Source organism: Callorhinus ursinus, unplaced genomic scaffold (genome assembly GCF_003265705.2).
Source record: "Callorhinus ursinus isolate GAN/ISIS: 27379988/994484 unplaced genomic scaffold, GSC_fseal_2.0 scaffold83, whole genome shotgun sequence".
In the NCBI taxonomy this organism is placed as follows: domain Eukaryota; kingdom Metazoa; phylum Chordata; class Mammalia; order Carnivora; family Otariidae; genus Callorhinus; species Callorhinus ursinus.
In genome coordinates, this window is record NW_027397145.1 from 1,718,052 (window position 1) to 1,742,037 (window position 23,986).

The window sequence follows — 23,986 nt, forward strand, 5'->3', positions numbered from 1 at the left end:
GACATCCAAGTGGGGAATTCAGGAGGCAGACAGAGTGAAGTTCTGAGAGAAATCAGCATTTGGACGGTATTTAAAGCCAGGAGTCTGGCTAAGATCTGAAGAATGAGCAGAGCCAGAGAGAGCAGCAGCCCAGTTAACAGAGCCCTGGGACCGCACAGCCGGGAAGAGGAGGAGCACACGGTAAGGAGACAGGAGCCCGGAGTCCAGCGTTCCCCGAGTGCTGGGGGGGGCTCTGGGAAGAAGGCTGGCGCAGGGAAGGAGTGCACACCTGGGCCACCTGTATGGTGAGGCTGCTGAGACGAAGAGCCATGCTACCTGGTGGTGGGGTGGACGGCAGCTGAGTGGCCGGGACACGGCTGACCAAAGTGCAAGTGAGGAAGCGCACACAAGAACTGTACTGGTCTCTTTGGGGCCCTGTGCTTCGGGAGGGGATGTGTGCTGGGGAGGGACATGAGGTTAAGGGGGGGGCTTTTATATTTAAGGCACAGCTGTAAGCTGGTAGGACGATTCAGAACAGGGGGAGACGCCCTCGGAGACATCATGGATGCCTCCAAGGTTCTGACCTGCACTTGAAGCTCCAACATGGGAGTTCCCGAGGAGGGTGAGGCCCTCCGGCGGGGCGGGGGGGGGGGGGGGGGGCGGCATGCACTTCTCAGCCTGGAGCCACAGAGAGTGTGTGTTTCCGGCTGGGAGATGCTGTCCCTGGGGCAGAGGGACACGGCGAGGGCTCAGGGCACCACAGACGCTGTGGGCAAATCCCAAGAGATGTTTAATGTAAAACCCGACTCCCCTAGAAGGCAAAGAAAATGACCTTGGCCTCTCAGGCTTGGTTTCATAGTGGACTTTATTGGGAAAAGTTAGTGTAAAAAACATTCAAATTCATAAAATTTAAATAAGACAGTAAAATTATACCTTGTAGCTATAGTAATCACAAATAAGGTAAAGTCTAAAATTATTGCCTAAGCAAACACTATTTTGTCAGGCTTCTGTTGCAAAGCCCAGGGCAGGAAATACTGCAATTATTAGAAGTGAGCCCAAGATGAATTTGCATTTGAAGCTGAGGAAAGGGGAAAAAAGCATGTTCTGATTAGGGCATCACAACATTCTAGCCTGAAAAAAGCAACTTTATTAATGACCAGCAGAGTACATTAGTAATTGTAATTTCATGTCATAAAGAGTAATCAGTTTTCTTCATGATGCATTGTTTTACTGAACCTCGTGTGGTTTGTCCCTCCAAGACCTTTCTGGCACAGCTTCCTAAGATGCCCAGGTAGCTTCCTCGGGAACATCTTTGGTCATGTGACACCAGCCAAACCCCCAGAACCCAGGGCTGGTGGAAGCCACCTCCCTAGCCAAGGTGGACTCCGATGCCCCCCTCTCAGCCCCTAATGCCACACTGAGAACTCGCTCAAGAGTGTCACTAACAAGTTAATGTGGATTTCTCTTTGGTTATGGAATTATTTTTATTTTTATTTAAGCTTATAAAAAATATAGCTAGAAATGTGTTCCTGAATTCCAAAAGGATTTTTGACCAATCTAAACACAACTATGTCCTTGCCAAATTCACCACCTGGACAGGTTTAAAATCTGCCTATGTCCCTGTGGAATCTAACATCAGTGTTCTACTTAGCAGATACATTTGGGTGAAGAGCAGTGACCGATCTTTAGAAGCCCCAAGGGGTGGGGGCAGGGCAACCCTAGATGCTGTCCATGGCTTTGAACTCGCTGAGGGCCTGCACGGGGTTCACGTGCTTCTTCTGAGATGCCCGTTTAATCTTGGTCTGTGTCTCATCCTGCTTCTCTCTCTTCACCAACGGCTTTTTCTCAGGTGCCTTCATCTTCCACGACACAGCCGGGAGGTTGAGGGAAGCCATGCCCTGAGACTTCTGATATTTGGTGGAGGCCACGTAGGACGCCTTCACCGTCTGCACCACTGCATTCATCAAGTTCTTGGCGGCCTGGATCAGGGACATGGCGCTGTCCACCTGAGAGGCACAGACAGGGCAGTGAGGACCACAGGGGCCTGGGCAGTAGCTCTCCCAATGGCTACTGACCTTATCCAAGAAAGCTGAAAATGCCTGTTTCAGATACTCAGAAGTAAAAGGAGTACCACCAAAAACACAAGGCACCATCACCTCGCCCGTCCGCACCCCTCCACAAATCTTGATTCAGACTCAAAACCTGAAGGAGGATCTGTGAGTGACCGCGGAGCTATAACCACCAGCAGGGACAAGGTGGCGTCCTAGACAGAAACCCACCGCCTTGGGCGCCTGGGTGGCTCAGATGGTTAAGTGTCTGCCTTCGGCTCAGGTCATGATCCCAGGGTCCTGGGATCGAGCCCCATGTCGGGCTCCCTGCTCCTTGGGAGCCTGCTTCTCCCTCTGCCTCTCTCTCTCTCTCTCTCTCTCTCTCTGTCTCTCATGAATAAATAAATAAAATCTTTAAAAAAAAAAAAAGAAACCCACCGCCTTTGTCATGACCTGGGGGGCCATCAGTATGTCCCACATACCACGGAGTTCTCTGAAAGGAAATCCCCTGAGATGAGCAGAAGCTACAGGGAATCCGTGGAGCCCAGCAGGCCAAGCAAGAAATCCGCTCTCCCCCACCCAACGTGGTGAGGGGTCCGGACCGTGGCACAGGAAACGGACCAGGGAAGAGATACCACTTGAGCACTCCGTGAAGGGGGGAGAAGGTCTGACAAAGCCTGGCTGTTATCTTTGTAATTTTTGAACAGGTTCGATTCCTCTCTGGGAGAAAAACAACAAGAAAGATAAAACTACTTTCTCCCAGCGCGAGGCCAGCCCGGCAATGGCCCTGGTGTCACCGCGTACCGCGGTTCATCACAGGGCACGGCTGCCGTGCGGCCTGTGCGCGCTGAGGACGGAGGAGAAACCCGTGGTTTTCCCACAGCGCACTTTCCTGGTTTCAGGGCAGGTAAGGAATGTATGCGGACAAGAGGCTACTTCTGTTTTCGAAAATCACTTCTTTTCATGGATAAAACTTACCCCCGAGACGACGAGCTCCCCACCTAGATTCTGCACCTCAGCCTTGACTTTGCTGCAGATGTTGAGCTGGTGGCAGTAGAGGGCGATCCGCTGCAGGTAGGCCAGCAGGTCCTGCTTGCAGGCTGAGTCTGGGCACTGACAGGGGAGCAGCAGTTCAGCACCCAGCGCCCCAGGCCTGGCCCCAACACAGCCAAGCCCCCGGGCTAGCGGGGCACGCCTCAGTGCCGGCGAAGGGCAAGGGAGGGCGGTTACCAGTTACTGGCGGCACTCCAGCCCTAGGCAGCTCTGCTGGGGCCCATGTCCCTCAACGAGAGAAAAAGCCTCAGCAAGAGCCTGGTTCTGGAGAAAAGGGAGAGTGCTTTGAGCTACATAACAACCATCCAAGTGCTCTTCTGCTCACAGACACTTTACGTGCTCCTAAACATCACATAAAAGGAGCTGTTCACTGCAAAGATGGAGGATGAGTGAGTAAACCGAAGCAAGGAAAAGAACACCCAGGGACCGAGAGGTCTTGACCAGCCTCAGGGAAACTAAGGGCAGCCCCATTCCTGTCCTGTTGCCGAAGCTGAGGGTGGCTTAGGAAGCTCCCCCGCAACAATGAAATAGAGCACCTCTCTCAAGTGTTTACAGCAAACACTTCCCTCCTGTGGGGGCTGGAGTGCACTGAGTGAGGGTGGTCTAAACGGAGGCCTGTAGAGCATGCTGGAGCTTCCGAATGCTGTGCTAAGAAGCTAGTGAAGAACTACAGAGCCACCTCTGATCTGCGCATTAAGGCCGAGTTGGTTGCCATGTGGAGTGGAAGGCGGGACAGGTGAGGAGAGGCCACCGCAGTCTAGGCCTGGGCTCGGGAGGAAAAGACTGGATGGTGTCAAGCTAACTGTGGCCAGCAGGTACACCGGGGCTTCATCCTGGATTGCAAAGAGGGGAGTCAAGAACGACTTCTAAATCTTTGGCTTGAGTGGTGAGGAGCCACTGCCACTTGTCCTGCAGCCTGGATCCTTCAGGGCAAGGAGGGGACTGCGAGGTTGGACCTGCAGAGAAAAACTCTAATGGGCAACAGGGGCTCCGATAATAAATCTTAGAGCATCAGGGGAAATGTACCGTAAACTTGCCAAGAGGTAGGAACCACATTTGTTGAGAGATGCATATGGAAGCAAAGGGGTGAAGGCTGGGTGCTTGAGAACACGCAGCGCAGGGGACAGACGCATCTGTCCCCAGCAGAGCACATCCACTTTCCAAAGCACTAACGTGGGACTCCTAATTCTTAGACGAAATACACCCATGAGATGCCCTTCTACCCCTAGTTTCAGTGTGTGAGGATCCACAGAGGCAGCTCCGGGCTGAACCTGAAGGTATGCAGCAAACGAGGAGAGAACAAGCAGTGGCTCACGGTAGTGGCTGACGAGCTGCCACCCCAGAGGATGGCAGGATACATGCACCTGCTCCAGAGGGGTGCTCTAAGGCAAACTGGGCCTGGCTCCTAAGGCTTGTCAAAGAAAAAGAGGAATTCAGGAAATCCTTACAAATCTCTAATCAGGCAGGCTGACGAGTTAAGCACAAGGTTGGAGATGACAAGGCTGTGTCCCCAGAAAAAATTACTGTCACCACCTCGGAATGGACCGCACTGGGCTCCTCCAGTCTCGGGATGACCTAAGAAACCCACGTTGCAAGCCTCTCACTCACGTGGTCTGCAATGGTCCGGCCGAGCTTATCCATCCTGGATCCGGCCTCCGCAATTTTCTTGGCAGCACTGATCACGTCCGATGTATTTTTGAGCGGTCCTTTACCTCTGACAAGAGAGAACGGGGAGCGTCGTATGTAGCTGGAGATGGACAGGAAAGGCAGAGGCCTGCAAAGCAGTACAGGGTCGCCCTCTGCGCACGTGGTGGGGGCAGGGGTGGCTCACCGGGTGAAGTCTGTCATCTCCATCATAATCATGCACATCTGCTTGGCCAGCACGATGATGTCATTACCACTGTCGTCCCACTTGGACACTTCGGCATCCAGCTTGCTCTTTTCTTCCTGGAAGCTGGCCACCTGTTCTGCAATCTTTGCTTTTTGCTCCTGGGGAAGCTGAGCCATGATCGCCTGGAATCGGAAGCACAGAAAGCTCTTACATAAAGAAAAGATGAAGTTCTCACAGTGCATTAGCCCAGAGTGTTTCTACCAAGCAATCTCTGACATAGGTAGATAATGCTTTAATAGGTTTCATTTCGCCTAAGGGTCCATTTCTTATTTTAAGCAGAGGTTTACAGCAGCCTGAATTTCCGACCCACTTTCAAGAACAAGTTGTAGTATGGAGGAAAACACAGTGTGAAGGATAGAAAGCTAAGCATGGAAGCCTCCAGATCACACCTGTACAGGAACAGAACCTACTTAATTTTTTTGTAAGTTCATCCTCTGCCTGCTGCCGTGGGGAGAGGACGTTAAGAGAAGGGGCTGATGCATGGAACCCTTTCCCTGGTGGGCCTTGACTGGGCATTTCCTGTGGCTTCTACTTTCAGCTACTTGACATGGCATTGAAACTATCAAAGCAGCACCTGGAGGCCTGGTGCCCACCTAAAGGCCCACAGACTCCAAGCCTTGAGTTGCTCCCCACTTGGCTTTCCCAAGTGCTCTTGATGGAGTGGGGCCCAAAGCAATGATGCATTTCGCTGTTCAAAATGATTTCTAAGGAGTGGAAAACGACTCCACAGAAATATTTCTTGGCATGCTCCCAAAAACATAAATGCTATTGATTGAAGATTTAATGACTCAAATGAATGCAATGGCTCTGAATGATTTTCTTGAATGTACCAGTTATTTTTTTTTAACCCATGAATAATTAAATAGCTCATACCCATGGTATCATTGAGATGGGCAAAGACAGCAATCTTTTTCGAATTTCACAATCCTTTTAACAAACATTGCATTGACTGGATGCTAGGGCCTTCCCGGTGTGGGGCTCTGTCATCAACCAAAGCCCCAGGGCACAGCTGAGGCAGAGAGCTTGTTCCTGCCCTGCTCCCAGCCGAGGAGGCATTCTGGAGGAACAGACAACTGGCTAGCATGTGCCACAACTGAGGTTAAACCTCAGTCCTGCTGCCAGAGAAAGAGTGGGAAAATAGTGTTCTCAATATCGAGAGCATTTTCCTAGAAAATAAAAAGCGAAGTTTCCAGAGTCACACAGAAAGTCAAACATGTCCCCTACCCGGGCACTTTGGCCAGCTATCAGCTGATCATCTTCTGTCTGGACGCTTGTCCTACTCCTGACATCGAAGTCCTCTGTCTCGAAGTCAGAGTCATCCAGTTCCTCGGGGGTCTACAACCAACACAGAGATCACAAGTCAGATACAACCCCGGGCCTCTGGGCCCAATGTATGAACACCCAAAATTCTGGATTTTCATGTGCCATGTTCCAAACAGTTCTGGCGAATGAAGTTAAAATCATTCATTATTCGTCTAAGACCCCGCCTCACTGATGCACACAAGGGGTGGCCCATCCAACAAACACCGGGCAAAGGCACCACATCAACACTTCCCAAAGGATCGAGTTTCTTTATGGGGGCTGGAGCTTCAACTTCCACTAGAGTCAAGACTCTCTTTGAAATCATGTACTCCTCTAACACTTGTATCCTAACACAAAGGTGAGGACTATCCTGGGTAGGAAACGCACTGTATTAAGAAGAGAGATATTTTATCCAACATTAAGCAGATTCTCATAACCTTCCCACTTGATGGCAAAAAGAAAATTAATGAATTACGTAATACTGGGCTTTCTCTTAGGATACTGCTTTGAGGAGTACAAACAGGCAATGGATTTTTATGGATTTCCAATGCAAAAAGAATATGGCAGGTAAGGTCTAAGTATGTACCAAAGGCCCTGATTACCAGTCCTAGCTCTGCTTTAATTATGAAATAAAATTCCTATTTTGCACAACCTCCAGCCTCTCATGATTAGCTGCTGACTTGAAACATAATGTTGTCTTCTGGAAGTTATCAGTAACAGGGCAGCAGGCGGAACAGCTGGGGTTGGCTCTTGGCCCAGCTGGCCGGCCTGTGACAGGAGGGCAGTGAGTCGAGTCCCTCATCTGCACCAGGACCTAATCCAAGCCCAGCCCAAGGGCTCTCTGTGAGGCCTCAATGAGAGGACGTGTGAGGAAGCATCTGGCCAGGCCCAGACTATCTTGGGTTTGTACACAGGCAAAGGCCAAGCCTGTCCCTCAATGAGATGAGGTAAGGACAGCGGGGGTCACACCAGCAAGCCACAAGGAACACATGAATGGAAGATCCTGTCGTCTCTCCAACTTGGCAACATGAAACACTACACCATCACTGGCCATTTTAAATCCTAGGGTCACAGGGGCACCTGGGTGGCTCAGATGGTTAAGCGTCTGCCTTTGGCTCAGGTCATGATCCCGGAGTCCTGGGATCGAGTCCCGCATCGGGCTCCCTGCTCCTTGGGAGCCTGCTTCTCCCTCTGCCTCTCTCTCGCTCTCTCTCTCTGTGTCTCTCACGAATAAATAAATAAAATCTTTAAAAAAAAAAAAAAAAATCCTAGGGTCACAGACACCTGTGGAGGATTTTTCTCAAAGAAGTGCCTCCTGATAAGAACTCTGCTTCCGTACCACCCTCGCTAGTCCAACAGAGACCCAAGAACTGTTCTTGCCAAGAAAACCCAGTACCTCCCCCTCTCTCGTTCTTGCCGAGTACCTGTGTGCCAAGCACCGCTCTGGGCCCTGGAGGTACAAAATGACTAACACAGCGATGGCCCTGCTAGTACCTATATACAATGGTAAGAACGACAAGAAACAAAATGAAAAAGTGAATTTTATCACATCAGAAAGTGATTAGTGATATAAATCAATAAAGCAATGAGGGTTATGTGGGAGGACCTAAGGGAGGAGTGTTCTAGCAGGATGGGGGTCACCAGCACCAAGGCCCGGAGGCAGGAACTTGCCTGGGGAATTAGATGAGCAAGGAGGCCACAGTAGAGGGACTCAGCTCACTGCTGCAGGTCACAGGTCCACTCCTGTCAACAGGAGCCCCCGGAAAGCAGCAGGTGGTGAGGTCCTGGAAGGCCCGTGGGCCAGTGTAAGGACTGGTGCCCCACATAGCCTGCGGACGGTGTGGAGCAGTGGGTAACATGATCTAACTGAAGCTTAAAAGGATCACTTGGGCTGCTCTGTGGAGAGGGAGACTGCAGGCATCAAGGGACGAGAACAGGGAGGCGGCTGCATGAATCCAGGTGAGAGATGTCAGCGGCCTGGTCTAGAGTGGGAACAGTGTTCAGATGTGCTCTGTACTGTGAAGGTAGATCTGACAGGATGTGCTGATAGATCAGATGTGGGGCAGGAGACCAAAAGAGGAAGCAAGAGTGAATGTGAGGTTTGGGCCCGAGCCAAGTGGAAGGTAGGTTGCCGCAGCAACTAACCCTTACGACCGGGTGGCACAGGGTGGGGGTAAAAGATCAGGAGGTGCCTGTTAGATAATCGAGCAGCAAGAGGGAACAGGTGTGTGTAGAACTCAGGAGAGTCACCCTCATGTCTTATCCACCAAGGGAATGAGGACAGTCAGAGGAGAGTTCGAGAACTTTGCTACCAGGCGTGCCACTGGTCAGAAGCTGAAGAGATGAGGACACAGCAGCAAAGCAGACCAAGAAGGAGGGGGACACCAAGAGGTCTTCCTGAAGAGGGGAGAAATGCTGTCATGCGATATGCTTGGGGAGAGGTGCTGGAGGAAGGAGGAAGGGGACAGTCTTCGGAGCACTGGGACATCCATGGAGAGAGGGGAAAGCGGAGTCTCCGCACACAGACAGGGCAGGCCGGACATCCAGACCACCTCCACACCACAGAGAAAGAGCAGCAGGCCACGCGGGAAGCGAGCAGGAAGGTCTGAAACCTCCCTAGGTGCTAAGGTTGCGGGGGCAATGCTGGCCGGTTCCAGGACCCCCCAAGAGGCGGCTGCCAGCACTCTGCCAGGCTCAGCCGACGGTGGATTCCACGAGGACGGGACCGTGCGAGGCAACATAAGGAAGTGAAATGGGGCAAAGGAGAGTCTATGGACTAACGAGAGACGCAAAGCTAGAAAAGGAGTGAAGCAAAGACCAGAGAGGCCGAGTGAGGGTGATGAGGGAGGAAGACTCGGGGTTGTCACAGTCCTGGGGAGCAGGAGCTGCCGAAAGGGACACGACAAGAACTACATGTGACCACGAAGGGAGGCTGAGGTGGAGGAGGACGGGACCGCAAGCAGCTCAGAGTTCCTGGGGTCGGGAGGATTCTTGAATTAGAAACAGCAACGGAGCTCAAGTGGGCTGCCGTAAGCGAGGGCCTGCCGCCCGGCTGCTTTGCAGGCCTCCACCGCGCCCTGGCTCCAGCGCTCCCGGCGGCCCACGCCTCTGCCGCCCAAGGCCACATCCCCGTGTCCCAGCACAGCGCCTGCTGGCCCAGCCCTGTGCGGGGCACACGACCTACAGTACAGCTCATTGATACCACCGGCACCTCTGTTTTTAAGAGAAGGGGAGAGAGATGAGGGAAGCTGCCTACACTCCGGGAGCTGGAAGGGGCCCGGGAGGCCTGCCTGCTCCCAGGACCTGCTTTCCCCCAACAGCACTTGAGGATCTGCAGGCATTTCCTCGCATGTCTGCAGTATCCACGCACTTAAACCCCTCAAAACGTTAACTTCAGACACCAATGACTCCCCTTTATCATTGAGGTTCCTTTTATTCTATTTCTAGGTATCTGTCAGTGTGGAAAAGTCTGGAAAAATAGGGCTGTGTTCCTTACCAGTGGTTGGTGGGACTGATCCCTTCACACCACTGAGATATGGCTTCTGGGTTTAACCCGTCATTCAGCCAGGCCAGGTTTCTTCTTGGGGCACAGGTATGAAGGGATGGAGAAAGCAAAACAACCCCCTGCCCCCCTGCCCCCAACGCGTCCCAGCGACCAGGAGGCGGCAGCAACAGCCAGCAGCCGGCCGGGCGATCCAGCAACACCTGGCTGTCCTCCTCAGCCCCAGGGAGGAGCAGTGGCGGTCTTGCCCAAGCGTTTCTATACTGCGTACGAAATGGCTCCAGCCTCACTCAACTGCCTTAGAAATGGCCTCTGTTTCCAGCTGACTATCTGGCTGGGTTCTGCAGGGTGCCAAGCTGAGAAGATAAAACGTGGGACAGGATCCCTGCCTACCTTGAGAGGCTCGACTAGCAAATCATGAAAGTAAACGAAAGCCCCCTGAGCCTACTGGCCGGGCAGCCCAGCCCAGCTGCTACCAGGGCAGCGGGCAGGCAGGCCCCGCAGGGCAACCACGGCTCTGCAGCGAGAGTAGGGCCTGGCCCAGGCTTGCAGGGGCCCCCGGGGGACCTGGGTAGAGGGACGCACACTCCCTGCTCTCAGCTTCCAGAGCAATGGGCTCATCCTCAGCACAGCATGTGAGAGATGAAACGCTAGGGAAAGACAGCTGTGAGACTGGGTCCCAGCACCCTGCGCTGTATTACAGAGGGGTTAGTAGTTTCTCAAAACCCCTGTGTTTACACCAACAAGGCGGGGTTCTGGCCTTCCCCTCACCTGGTAAGAACTGCTGTGTTCTCAGAGGAAATGGGTCCAGTGGGGCCCAGGGCAGGCGGCACTTCTGGGGAGCATCAGCAGTGGCTGCCACAGGCACTCATCCTCCCCGCGAATGCACTGAGGCCCCAGGAGCCTCCTGCCTCCCTGCCACTCATTCACGGATAGCGGGGTTCTATGTGGAGGATAACTTCAACCTGCAGTAAGGAAATACTCAACCGAAGAGCCTTCGCTCTGTGTAGTTTCCCTCTAACTTACCAGAAGCCTCCTATTTGTGGGGACTGTATGCCTGAAACTAAATCCTCAAAGGCAACTCACACTAGAGCTCCCCTTCTTGGCCCAAGTTTAGGCTCTAACTTGTGACTAAAAGTCATTTAGACAGCATAATTAAATATATCTCATTCTAACAGCTTTTAGATTCGTGGTTTTAATATACCACCACCGCATCTGCTGAGCTCCAGAATGATGCACTGTTCGAGTTTAGTGAACGATAAGCAAGAAGCTGTTACAACGTCTGAAACGCAGTTACTCACCCTTATCATCAACACCGCTTTCCTGATGTCCCGGATGCCATCGTACACCAGGCGAGAGGCATCGATAAACTCATTCTCATCCATGGGCTGGGCGGGGTCTGAGCTGAGGGCTTCCACGGCTGCCTCCACTTGCTCCGTAAAACGTGGCATGACTGTGGAGAAAGAGGCAGGGCAGACCCTGCTGGCCTGGCAGACATCGTTCTACCACCAGCCCTCCCTAAATCCCTAAGGGAGACACGAGGCGGCCAGGTGTATGATGAAGAGCCTCGGCCTCCACCTATATGAGAAGTAGTTACGGTTGAAATAAATTAAATGCCATATTTTACCAAGACTCACATCATCTTTGTCTCTTTCACCAGATTTTGCAGTATCAGATTTGGATGGGTGAGCCACTGAAGTGAGATAAACTGGAGGTCCTGCTTAAGAACAGGAACCCCCCCCCCGCTTAATTTAGTATTTATTCACTAACAAGAAACTCAACTCAGAAGGTCATCTTAAATAGTATGTTCAGAACTATTCCCATCATTAGCTGTGGGACATGTGAAAGAAAGGTGAAAACACTTAATTTGGCAGATCAACTTCTCAAGGTCTGATGTTCGACCCAGACATGTCGTGTAAGACCTGAGCTGCATCCTGATCTCGCCCTTCCTAACCACAGGGCCTGGACTTGCAGGGCGGCCAGCCCACCCAGGCCATCTACGCGTGGGGAGCACCGTAAAGGGAGGGAGTCCCCGAACCTGTGTTGGAGAGCAGCTTTGTGGCTTCCAGCACCTTCTCTGTGTAGACCCCTGGCTCATAGTTGTCCATCTCTGAGGTGACTACATGAATGACCCGAGCAGCCCGGCCTCGAATCGCACCAGCTGTGCGGTCCAGCCCATCCACATCTTTCTCTTGGAGAGCAATGACGCATTTGTTCACATCTTCCAAAATGTGATTCTCTGAAGAACAAACAAAAAGCTGAATGAGGGAGAAGGCATTCCACTAGAAGGGGACAACTGCAGGCTGGCATCTGTCGCTCACTGAGTGCTCATTGAGTGCCAAAGCTCCCCGTGTATCATTTCACTGAAGAGACTAGACTCACCGCTGGATTAACTGTCCCACAGAAATTCAACCTGTAATCACCTCCAAGGATAACAATCTTCAATTCCAGGTTTATAGAAAGCGGGAGAGATCAATTGAGATCTTTAAGGCACAATTGTTTGTAAGCCAGACAGAAAATTCAGATCACAGAAACCTTAATAACTTTTCTTTTCTTTAAATAATCCCACTGACCTTATGTCCAAAACAAAGTCTAAAATAGAAGAAAGGGTTCACTAGAAGTCTCTATACTTCCAGTCCCTTAACCCTCCCTCCAGTAGATGCCAATGGTATTCGGACAATTTGCCAAGAAGCCAGGACAGCCCTGGGATAGAAGGTGCTGGAAAGCAGAATGAAGCCTCCTCTGGAGGTCACCGAGGGAGCCCACCTGAGGCAAAACATTTAGTGATCCTCTCAGAGGTGCCTGTAGAACTGCTCTGGTATTTGCAAAAACCCTTGAATTATGTTAAGCTGACAGGTGGCTCCTCCTAGTTTTTGAACTGGATTTGGAGGACCCACCAAAACTATTTTTCCTCAAAGCAAAATGCTTGACACTGGATTCTAGGAACCCCAGAGTAAGGAGTTAGCTGCAGCTTCATCTATAATAACAGCAAAGTGGAACCAAAATGTCCAAGAACAGAGCAGGTATAAAATATGGGTACTATATAGCCATGAAAATGGATGATGTTAATCTCAAACAGCCGAGCCACAATGGTAAAGGGAATGTTCTCACCCAGAAATGCAGAGACCACCAGCAGACAGCCCAAATGACAGGGCTACTCAGACTCTGTGGGGTGGGTGGGAGAGTGACATAAAGGAAAGACCCGTGTCATCATTTGGCCAATGCCTTCCTGCTCAGAAAGGAGCTTTCTTCAAGACATTGTAGAAGACATGTTCACTCGCTTAAGCCAAAAGAACACCTGGTACAATAGTGAAAGATCAAAGGTCCTAGTTTTTCTGGAAGAGCTAGAACAACCAGGGTAAACGTAATCTGTTTAAGAAACATATCTGGTCATCTGATGCATTGACATATCATTATTCTGGACTGCCTCCTGATTTAACCCACTTCCAAAAGCCATTCCCCTTCCCCTCATAGCGTCTGCTAACATACTCAGTCAAGTTCTACGTGACAGTGTCTAGAAGGTAAAGAACAGTAAGCTTGACCTCTTTAGATACTCCCAATAAGAGAGTGGTCATGGTGCTATTTCCTTTCATGTCAAAGGGAGCCAGACGCAAGTGGTACTTAGTGTATCTACCAAAGAAGAGAGCACCACAGTGCCTTGCCTTTGGGCTTCAGGTTCCCCTGTAGACCCCAAAAAGAAACCACAGCCCTCCTCTTTTTAGTTCCCAAGAGACTGCAGGCAAAATGGAGTAAGATGAAAAAAAAGAATCACAATGAGGAAGTAAAAACACATTTCCTGTAAAATTAAACACACTCTGACCATGTGATCCAGGAGTCACACTCCTTGGTATTTATTCAAAGGAAGCTAAAAACTTATATCCACAGAAAAACCAGCATATGAATGTTTAGGACAGCTTTGTTCATAACTGCCAAACCGCTGAAAGCAAACAAGATGTACTTCAGTGGATGAATGGAAAAAATGAAGTAAATCCAGACCATGGGATATTATTCGGCACTTACAAGATATGACCTATGAAGCCACAAAAAGACATGGAGAAACCTTCACTGCGTATTATTAAAAAAGCCAATCTGAAAGGCTACACACTCTATGATTCCAACCAAATGACATCCTGGAAAAGGCAACAAAACTATGGAGACAATAAAAAATATCAGGAGCTGGAGGTGAGGAGGGAAGAACAGGAAGAGCATAGGGATTTTTTAGGGCAGTGAATATTGTATGTGGCACTATAATGATGGATACATTTGTCCAAACTCATGGAAGATACACCAACCAAGAGTGAACAGTAATGTACATGATGGACTTTGGGTGATAATGTAGTACAGGTTCATCAACTGTAACAAATGTGCCACCGCAATGGGGGATGCTGATGATGGGGGAGGCTGTGCGTGTGTGCGGTTACACAGAGATAGAAAATCTCTGTACCCTCCTCTTAATTTTGCTGTGAACTTTTCTTTAAATAATTTCCAGTGAAAGCCAAAATACAGTATGAATTCCTATTACAGAAGGGAAAAATGAATTACCACTGTAGCTAAGAAGACCCTAATTCAAAAATTAGAGGGGACTTGCTAGGGTTTCCATCATCATACTATTAACAGAGAAAATGTATTAAACTTTTTACATAAACAAATTTTAGGGAGGATATGTGAACCAATCGTTAAGAATAAACGGGTGGGGAGCCCATCGGAAGCATCTTTTATATATAAACTCTCTATATAGTTAATGTAAACTGAACAGACTGGTATTGAGCCTGCACACCATACTGTGGGGAAGAACTGCTGCTTTTGCTAAACCTAACATATTTTACATTTGTATTTCGTATCACCAAGGAAAGGAAAATAAAAGAAAAGGAAGGAAAAAGTATTGCCAACTAAACCACAGCCAATGTTTCCTTACATCATTGATTTTAAAATTCATCCTCGTTTCAGGGTTGTTAATACAGGGGAGGAAACACATCTTCGAATCCATGAAGCATGGCATTCTTTTTTGTTCATTAGACAAAGTAGCCCAAACTTCCACCAAGGATTTGTTAACCTTCATCTAGACACCTATGTTTTTAAAAATCAATTTTGACTTTCTTGAATTCACACTGGCTTTCTTCCAGTGAACCTAAACCAGGGAAGGGCTTGCCATGCTTTAGCAACAAAGGAAGCCTTCTATTTCGGGAAGCTGACTAAAGTAATAGTCTCTACTGTCCCTGAACAGCTGTCTCTAGGAAAGCCCCACGCAGCTGAGGCCACCACATACCCAGGACATAAGCACCAACTCTGCTGGCTATACTTTAGCCCTAAGGCAGAAATGAGTTTCCAATGGACATGTACAAACAAGGGAGGGTTGGAGGTACCTAAGCTAACCTAAACCATAAATTATGTTAGCTTTAACTGAATCACCAAGGAAACTCAGCATGGGTCCATTATGAGTAGACACACCAATCCGTATCCCATTAAGCACTCTGACTGTTCAACATTAGAGGTTCCTCTGAGAGGAAAAAAGTCACATACACAACAATCTAACAAGGGGTCGTATTATGGACACTATTATATGATTTTCATTTGAAAACCATTCTAGGCCTGCCTCCACCCCTCTACCTCCTTCTTTTTGATGACTGCAAAGTACCCTACTGAACAGATGCAGGGGCCATAATTTACGTGTCTAGTCTTCTCTTAGGTATTTTAGTTGACATGAACATCCTTGTACAGGTATTTTGGCAAACATGTGGGTACATATCCCTGGGGGAAATTTCCAGCAATAGGATTACTAAGTCGAAAGGCATAGTTTAACGTAGATGTGTGGTGCCTGATTGCCCTCTAGGCACCAAGCCAACTGGCATTCTCCAAAAAGCCTGCATGAACTCCTAACTTCAATCCATGATGAGTAACAGGACCCATTCTGTGTACCCTTTGCTCTGGCTATCCTTACTGGTGTAAACTTTTGCAGACAAAGGAGATGATAATATTAATACTTCATATACAGGGGCACCTGGGTAGCTCATTTGATGAAGCCTCCAACTCTTGGTTTTGGCTCACGTCATGACTTTAGGGCAATGGGATCGAGCCACATGTCGGGCTTCACTCTGTGGAGTCTGGGATTCTCTCCCTCTGCCCCTCCCCACACTCATGCATGCATGCACACGCTCTCTAAAATAAAAAAATCTTTTAAAAAACACCATTAATTAATGAGGAAACCAGAGCACTCAAGTATTAACTGAACTGCCCAAGGTCACACAGCTAGTGGGCATGGGAGTCACAAATCACACCCAACTTCACCATGACCTTATCTGTAGTTTCACAGGTTTTTTGCTCTTAAACACACAAAAAAACAAAAAATTAAGTATAATAATCCTATTATTTAACGGCCTTCCATTAAAAAAATAGTAATAATTGCCTTCAATCAGACCAAATTCTTTGGGCACACTGACACTTAGTGAAGAAGTACAAATTACCACTCTTAGTATGCCCTATAGTATCTAATGCACTATACTATTTGTTTCCAAGAGCGTTTGGATAAGGTAAAGAAATGTAATAAACCCAATTAGAACCACTCTAACCAAACACTTGAATAAAAAAAAAAAAAACTAAAACTTCCACATGTAAGCAGAATAAATACATAAGACAGTAAATTGCATTTCCATGGAAAACGTTTATCAAATACAATTCAAATGAAATTCAAACAGTCTTTATCACTTTGATAAATTTCAAACTCCTGTCCTTAAGGGATCAGTCAATATAAATATACTTGGGGTTTGTTGAATGCGCTCTACCATCTTAACCATCTCCAATATTTACAAGGCACATTCTGAATACAACTTGGTGAAAAGGAGCCCCCACTCCCCCTTCCCTGGGGGTGGGGGCATACATGACATCTATTTTCAAGTGCTACCGTCTCATACTTGATATGCAGGGACCCAAGTTTCCACTGCCCTGCAGCCCCATGAAATGCTTGGTAGCTTTACCAGATTATACACAAAATGACCATTACTTCTTGAGCCACCAATTTAGGTATGACTTGTGGCAAGTATGGGGGAGCACTGGGAACCCAAGGGACTGAATATGCAGGAACAATAGAGAGAAAGCAGTCCTATCCCCTAAGTAACTTACCCGTGGAGGGGTTCTTGGCTAGCGGACAGGCTATAGCGAACCTCTAGGCGCCATCGAGTCCAAGGACTCGATGGTATAAAATCACTAGTGGAAATATTCTACAAAACCTATCACACTGCCAGAGGTACCAGAATACAGTACAAAATGGGACACAACCATCACTCCAGGGAGTCAAGCAGCTTCCTCATCTGCATTTAGCGAAGATTTATGATGCCAGAAGCCAAGCCGAAGCCAGCCCCCTTATTCAAGAACATGCCGCCCTGACAGGACTACTGAAGCACCGTGCGCCACAGGGCAAGGGGAAACTGGCAAAGGGGCACGTCGGGATGAGGACAAGACGTGCCTTCTTGTCTAAAGACTGCCCACGAATGCTGCAGACTGACACCTGCTCTCCAGTCCATGGGGCACAACTAGACGCCGCAAACCGCACCAGGGCTAAGGACTGGACACGAGGGGGCCAGCCCAGTCAAACGGGGGCTCCTTGTGATGAGAGCCAGTCACCTCCCTAGCAAGACTGCGTCCGGTCAGAAGACATCTCTAGTCGCCCCACATAAAAAGACTAAAGCTATCACGGGTGGGGCGGGTGTGTGAGAATACAAAGGAGTGTGAATGCTAAAAACTAACTCGTCAATGGAGGAGAACTCTGCCCAGGCATCTGCTTCTCTCCTTCATCCCATGTCCCTATAAAGCACACCATAAGAGAATCCGAAGAATTATGAGTAACAGCCTGGCCCTGTAAATCTTTTAATTGCTTGACTCTGCTAAGCAAGCCTGTGACAAAACCTTAAGAGAAATATACCGGGGTAGACCTCTAAAACTCAGATACTCTGAAAACACCACCACTTTCTGACTTAGAGAATTGTTCTGTTTTTATTTTCTAAATAGAAACTGTCTAAACTCCTTTCCATCAAGTCAACCGTTATATTTTCCCACATTTGCATAAAAATTGAACATACTCACCAGATAAAAGTGTATCTGTTAAAGAATTTGATTTCTCTTTATCATGCTTCTGTTTTATATCATATTACCCTAAAGATACTGCCTGGATCCCACTAAATGCTACTGCAGAATCCTTTTTGTTCTCCAATTTGAAGAATGTTGCATGAGGGACATTTGATTCTGTTACATTTTATTTTGCTGTAAGAAGGATTGAAAATCCCTTGAGACCAAGCCTGAGCTATATACCCAACCTAATCATGAGAAGAAAGTTTAGGAATGTAGGATCTATCACCAGAGGGGGGCTTTACATTTAGATTTCAGAATTTGTTGTTTGCTTAAAAGTGTGCTGTGAAGGTGGAATGTTTTTCTCTAAACCGATGAAAAAGAATAATTCAGTACTTCATTGGGAAAAACAACAGAAGGCCAAGATTTCCCAAAAAAGCCATTGCTGCATTTTTGGCACCTGCAAAGATGTGCTTGCAAATGGGTTTTTTGTTTTAAAGTACCAGCACCTGCAATTTGGCAGCCCTACAGCAGTGTGGTTTATCCCCCCTTTTTGTAGTTTACGGATTGCCCGCTCCCTACTCTCTCACGTACAGCCAAAGCTACCAGTCCCAAGGAGAACCGACAGAGAGAGGACGACATTGGTATGCAGAACACACTGTCACCTTAGATATAGGTCACTGCTGGAGGACTGTGCTGTGCATGTACTTAAGCCCCGCTTCTCTTTCAAGCCGCATTGACACTCACATCTCCCACGTTGCAGCCTGTGGTTCCCTGGGTTGACAGGTAGTTTTAGCCCTAAAGTACCCAGCCACTGACTCTGCCCAAAGCCACTGGCCTCAGGAAGCCTGGCACCTCCAGAGAGCAAGCAGTGCAGCTAAGGGCAGCAGAAGCCCTGTTAAATGAAGAATGCATTTATACTTACTTGACTTGAAGGAGATGGATTGAAATTTATCTCTGCGTGATAAACAGTGAATTGCAGTTGACAGACATTTTCTATATGAATGCAATTTACTATGTCATTACCAGTTTATGTTTATATAATGAAATCAACTGTTTTTGTGAGGTGAATTACCCAGATTTATTTTTTGCAAGTTCATAATTAAATGGCACTTAAATATTTCCTCTCTGTTTTCTATCTGTGCATCATGCAGACAGAGTCTTTCAAAAAGTAGGCAGTTAAACTATGATCATTTCTGAGGGAGAAAGGAAGAAGCTTTCCAAGAAGGGGTAAAAATTATTTCCAAAAAGGAATTAAAGGTGATGGTGCTGGGAATCTCTTAATAAGTTTCACAGGCTCATCACAACCAACCACAGCCTCTCCCAGGACCCAGGTCAATGTTTTTTTCTAAATACAACAGCAGCAACAGGGGTGGGTCGTTATGGTGTTGAACAGGTCACAGTTGCAAAATCTCACTCTATACAAATGGAGGAAAACTGCCAGCCAGCTTTCTAATTCCTGCTTCTAAGATCAAGACCAGCCCCATCACAAGGCAAACAACTCCAACCCCACCTCCCACTGCTGAGGAGTCCGTGACAGTTGTTGTGAGTTGCTGTTGTTTTTTTAATTAAAACGAAAACCAGCACAGTATTACTGCTAGAGTAATTTACCTGCCCAGACTTGGGGGCGTTTTGATTGTCCATTATTGTGTCTTAGGTGGAATTATGCACATTCTCACATGCTTCCCTGGGGAACCAGCTCATTACCTGAGACAGCCAAGAAGTCATCAATGGAGGTAATGTCATCGACAGCATCTGTGAGAACACGGACTTGTTTTTCCCACTGTTCTTTAAAAAGATCCATGTTCTCTTGGGCCAGTTTACTCTGGGGTTTTGCTGCTAAAGCCAATGCAGCATTGATAACCTGCAAAGATATTGAAGTTCCTTGTTTACTCTTTCAGCATCATGAAAATAACGTATGTGGGCCACTCTGGTCAGTGCAGCGGCTGCGGCTTTGTCTCACACACATCTCACCAGGGCCCGCGATACCACATGCCCACCACGACACTCACAAAGGCGGAGGAGAGAAGCGTTAGACAACAGGCTGTATATGTGAGTGTGACAGAAACACACTGGAAATACAGATATGCAGTGAAACAAAACTCTCTCTAATCTTTCCACTCTGTGACAGCAACTCTTTAAAATTTTTGACATTATATTCCAGGCTTCCCACTCCCCCACATACACGCGCGCGTACATAAGTACACATGTCAAGAAATACATAACACAATCTTGTTTCTTCTTTTAAGTACGTCTCCATATCATTAAATATATGTTAAAAACATTAACTGTTTCAAACTGAGGGTTGCTGGAGTGGTGGGGTGGGAGGGCTGGGGTGGCTGGGTGATAGACACTGGGGAGGGCATGTGCTATGGTGAGCACTGTGAATTGTGTAAGACTTTTGTCACAGACCTGTACCCCTGAAACAAACAATACATATGTTTAAAAAAAAAAAAAAAGTAGGAAGGGAAAAAAGAAGGTAGTAGAAAGGGAAAAATGAAGGGGGGAAATCGGAGGAAGAGACGAACCATGAGAGACGATGGGCTCTGAGAAACAAACTGAGGGTTCTAGAGGGGAGGGGGTGGGGGGATGGGTTAGCCTGGTGATGGGTATTAAACAGGGCACATTCTGCATGGAGCACTGGGCGTTATACGCAAACAATGAATCATGGAACACTACATCAAAAACTAATGATGTAATGTATGGTGATTAACATAATAAAATAAAACTTTAAAAAACCACATTAACTGTTTCTTATTCCATCCTATGGATGTACTCATTATTTTCCTATTATATGATTTCTAGGTTCATTCCAGTTATCCACCATTCTTAATTATCTTGTGATGAACATCTGGTATTTCAGGTTCTGCACAGGAAGTGTAAAATTTATTAAGTAATTTGTAGGGGCGCCTGGGTGGCTCAGTCAGTTAAGCGTCCGACTCTTGATTTCCGCTCAGGCCATGATCTTGGGGTTGTGACAGCAAGCTCCACATCGATCCCACAGTGTGGGGCCTTCTTAAGATTCTCTCTCTCCCTCTTCCTCTCTGCCCCCCACCCCCGTCGCTCGTGCACATTCTCTCTTAAAAAAGAATAAAAAGTAATTGCAAAAACACACACACACAAACACACACCCAAACTCCCAGCTTTATTGAGATATAATTCACACACCAAAAAAATTCGGCCATTTAAACCGTACAATTCACTAGTTTTTAGGATATTCACAGTTGTAAAACCATCACCACATTTTTAGAACATTTAAAACATTTTCATCACCCCAAAAACAAATTCCATATCCGTCAGCAGTCATTCCCCATTTCCCTCAATATTCCTTAGCCCTAATTACTGGAAACCACTAACTTTACTTTCTTTCTCTATGGATTTGCCTATTCTGGGCAGTTCATATAAATGGAATCATTTTAGTATGTGGGTTTTTGTAACTAGATTCTTTCACTTAATGTCTTCAAGGTTCGTCCATGCTGGGGGCACCTGGGTGGCTCAGTCGTTAGGCTTCTGCCTTCGGCTCAGGTCATGGTCCCAGGGTCCTGGGATCGAGCCCCATATCAGGCTCCCTGCTCAGTGGGAAGCCTGCTTCTCCCTCTCCCACTCCCCCTGCTTGTGTTCCCTCTCTCACTGTGTCTCTCTTTGTCAAATAAATAAATCTTAAAAAAAAGGTTCTTCCATTCTGGAGAATGTGCCAGCATTTCATTCCTTTTTATTGATGAATAATATGCCATTATACAGATATATAAGAATTTATTTATCCATTCATCAACTGATGGACATTTGAACCATTTCCACCTTCTGGCCATCATGAATAAAGCTGTTATGAACATTCATATACATGTCTCTGTGTTTTCATTATTCTTGGGTATTTAAGTAGGATTGGAAGTAGAATTTAACTTTAGAGAAACTGCCAGACTGTTTTCCAAAGCAGCTGCACAATTTTACATTCCCACCAGCATATATGAAGGTTCCAATTTCCCCACATCTTCACTAACACTTGTTTTTTTTTTTCTTTTCTTTTCTCCCACTCACTCTCTCTTTTTTAATGATAGCCATCCTAGTGGGTGTGGAATGAGATCTCATTGTGGTTTTACTTTGCATTTCTCTGATGGCTCAGGATGCTGCACATCTTTTCATGTGCTTATGGACCATTAGCATGTATTCTTTGGAGAAGTATCTCCTCAGATCCCTTGCTGTTTTCATTCAATCAGTAAAGAAGTCAAATTGAGAGAACAATTAGTAACATTTCTAGGTACAAGGTCCTTAGGGTTATTAGAAATAAACATATTTGTAATAATGCAACTTGGAAGGGAAGCAAAGACAAGATGAAACTAGTGGTGATGGGAGTAGGGATCTAGATGAAGCAGAATAACAGCTACCACAGAGGCATCTGGGCATGCAAACTGAAGGGTAGGATCTGGGATAAGTTTTGTTAGGTGCCAAGGAACCACATGCCTTCAGGTCATGTGTTTAATTCCCAATATATTGGAGCAGTATTCAAGAGTAACACCAACTTAGCCCTCAAAGACTTTTAACAAACTGAAGCAGGACACCTCCTAGACTCCTCTTCCTGCAGAAACTAGTGGAAATGCCAGACCATTCAGACCATCAGCTAGAGATTTGGAGACGTAGGGCACTGGGCCGTCTACTTAATAGTTATTGATAGCCTGCCACTTTCAAAGGTATATGTGTTTAAACAATCATTTGTGAGAAGAGACTTCCCATCATCTTTTCATGTGTTATGCGGTGGTCTTTTCATCATCTCAAGGCTTGTTCTTCGCCTCTTTTCCTTCTTGCCATTCATTCACTTCCCATCAGGTGGTTCACCAGTGAGGACCACTCTTCATTTCTTAACTCACTGATTCACTAAATGCATCAATGAATCGGAGCAGAGCTAGACCTTTTAAGAATATCTGGCTGAGAAAATGTTTCCTAACAGAGCCAAATAAACATGGGCAGGGAATTAATTGTATGTTTTAAATACGAAGATAATTCCTCCATTACAAAGAGAAAATTGCTCTCTTTGTTCAGTAACATATCTCACACAGCATAATGGAGAAAAGGCACCTTGTCTAAGGTTAACTCTCATTTTCATTTACAGAACTGTTTACAAAGGACATGTGATAAATACTCATTTCTGATGACTCAGTAAATTAGAAATAGAAAGATACTTAACGTATTACTTTAAATAATCATCAAATATAATACTTAGTGGCAAAATCTAGAATCATTTACCTTAAAAATAAAGATGTTATTGTTATACCTACGGTCACCATTAGTTAAATAATAATATAATGGTCCTTCTTGTCAATAAAATGGGAATGAAATAAAAGAAAAAGCTGTTAGAGAACACAAAATTACTTCTCAATACAGATGATCTTTGTTTACCTAGGAAACTGAAAAGTCATTTATTAAGAGTTCATTAGGTAGCTAGACAATATAAATATATTTTAAAAATTAATAAATTTTTCTATATGCCAGAAAAAAGTTAGAAAATAAAATAAGAATGTCAGATCTTTTTGAAAGCCGTTAATAGGAAATATAAGGGGTTAAATCTGTGAAAAAACCCACATGATTGAAATAACAGTAAGTGACTAAACTTTTCTAAGTTACATTACAAAAACTCAAACAACACATTTCTTGTTCTGGGGTAGGAAGAGTGACCTATTTATTCACAAATTCATCTGGAGCAATAAATAGCTGGGAATAGCGAAAAAATCTTGGGGATAGAGAGCAAGAGTAATGAAGAGAGTTAATTAAAATGTAATACAAAGCTTAAGTAAGTAGAACAGAATCATCTAAAAACAGGCCTTATCATAGAGCATAATTCAGTGTAGGATAAAAGTAACATCACATACCAGCGGGGAATAATAGTACATTATTTTTACATTTGATGTGCTATCTGAAGAAAAATAAAATTAAAGCCTCACATCATGCTTATATTTAAATGCTAAGATTGTTTCCAGACAGATGAGATAACAAAGCTAAAGAATTTATTTATGCTTTTAATATTTAAATAGAAATAATATTTCTCACTTCTTAGAAAACTATCCCCTATTTCCAAGTAACAATGGGAGAAGTCAATTCATAAATTTGACTATATTATTCTGTATTTAAGCCTATATAACAGATGAATTATACAGTGTTACG

General features: G+C 46.4%; 1 protein-coding gene across 4 annotated transcripts in view; it reads right to left on the reverse strand.

The window, feature by feature from the left end:
* Positions 1-826: 826 nt before the first annotated feature.
* CTNNA1 (catenin alpha 1) overlaps positions 827-23,986 on the reverse strand; it is a 317,040-nt gene continuing 293,880 nt past the window's right edge. For all 4 annotated transcript variants that reach the window (XM_073887780.1, XM_025852154.2, XM_073887781.1 and 1 more), the window contains 8 exons: positions 19,541-19,697; positions 11,814-12,014; positions 11,077-11,228; positions 6,196-6,306; positions 4,912-5,093; positions 4,689-4,794; positions 3,006-3,140; positions 827-1,985 (listed from right to left, as the gene is read on the reverse strand). In XM_073887780.1, the coding sequence (XP_073743881.1) occupies positions 1,698-1,985; positions 3,006-3,140; positions 4,689-4,794; positions 4,912-5,093; positions 6,196-6,306; positions 11,077-11,228; positions 11,814-12,014; positions 19,541-19,697 (1,332 nt within the window). In that variant the 3' untranslated portion in view covers positions 827-1,697. The remainder of the gene's footprint in view (positions 1,986-3,005; positions 3,141-4,688; positions 4,795-4,911; positions 5,094-6,195; positions 6,307-11,076; positions 11,229-11,813; positions 12,015-19,540; positions 19,698-23,986) is intronic.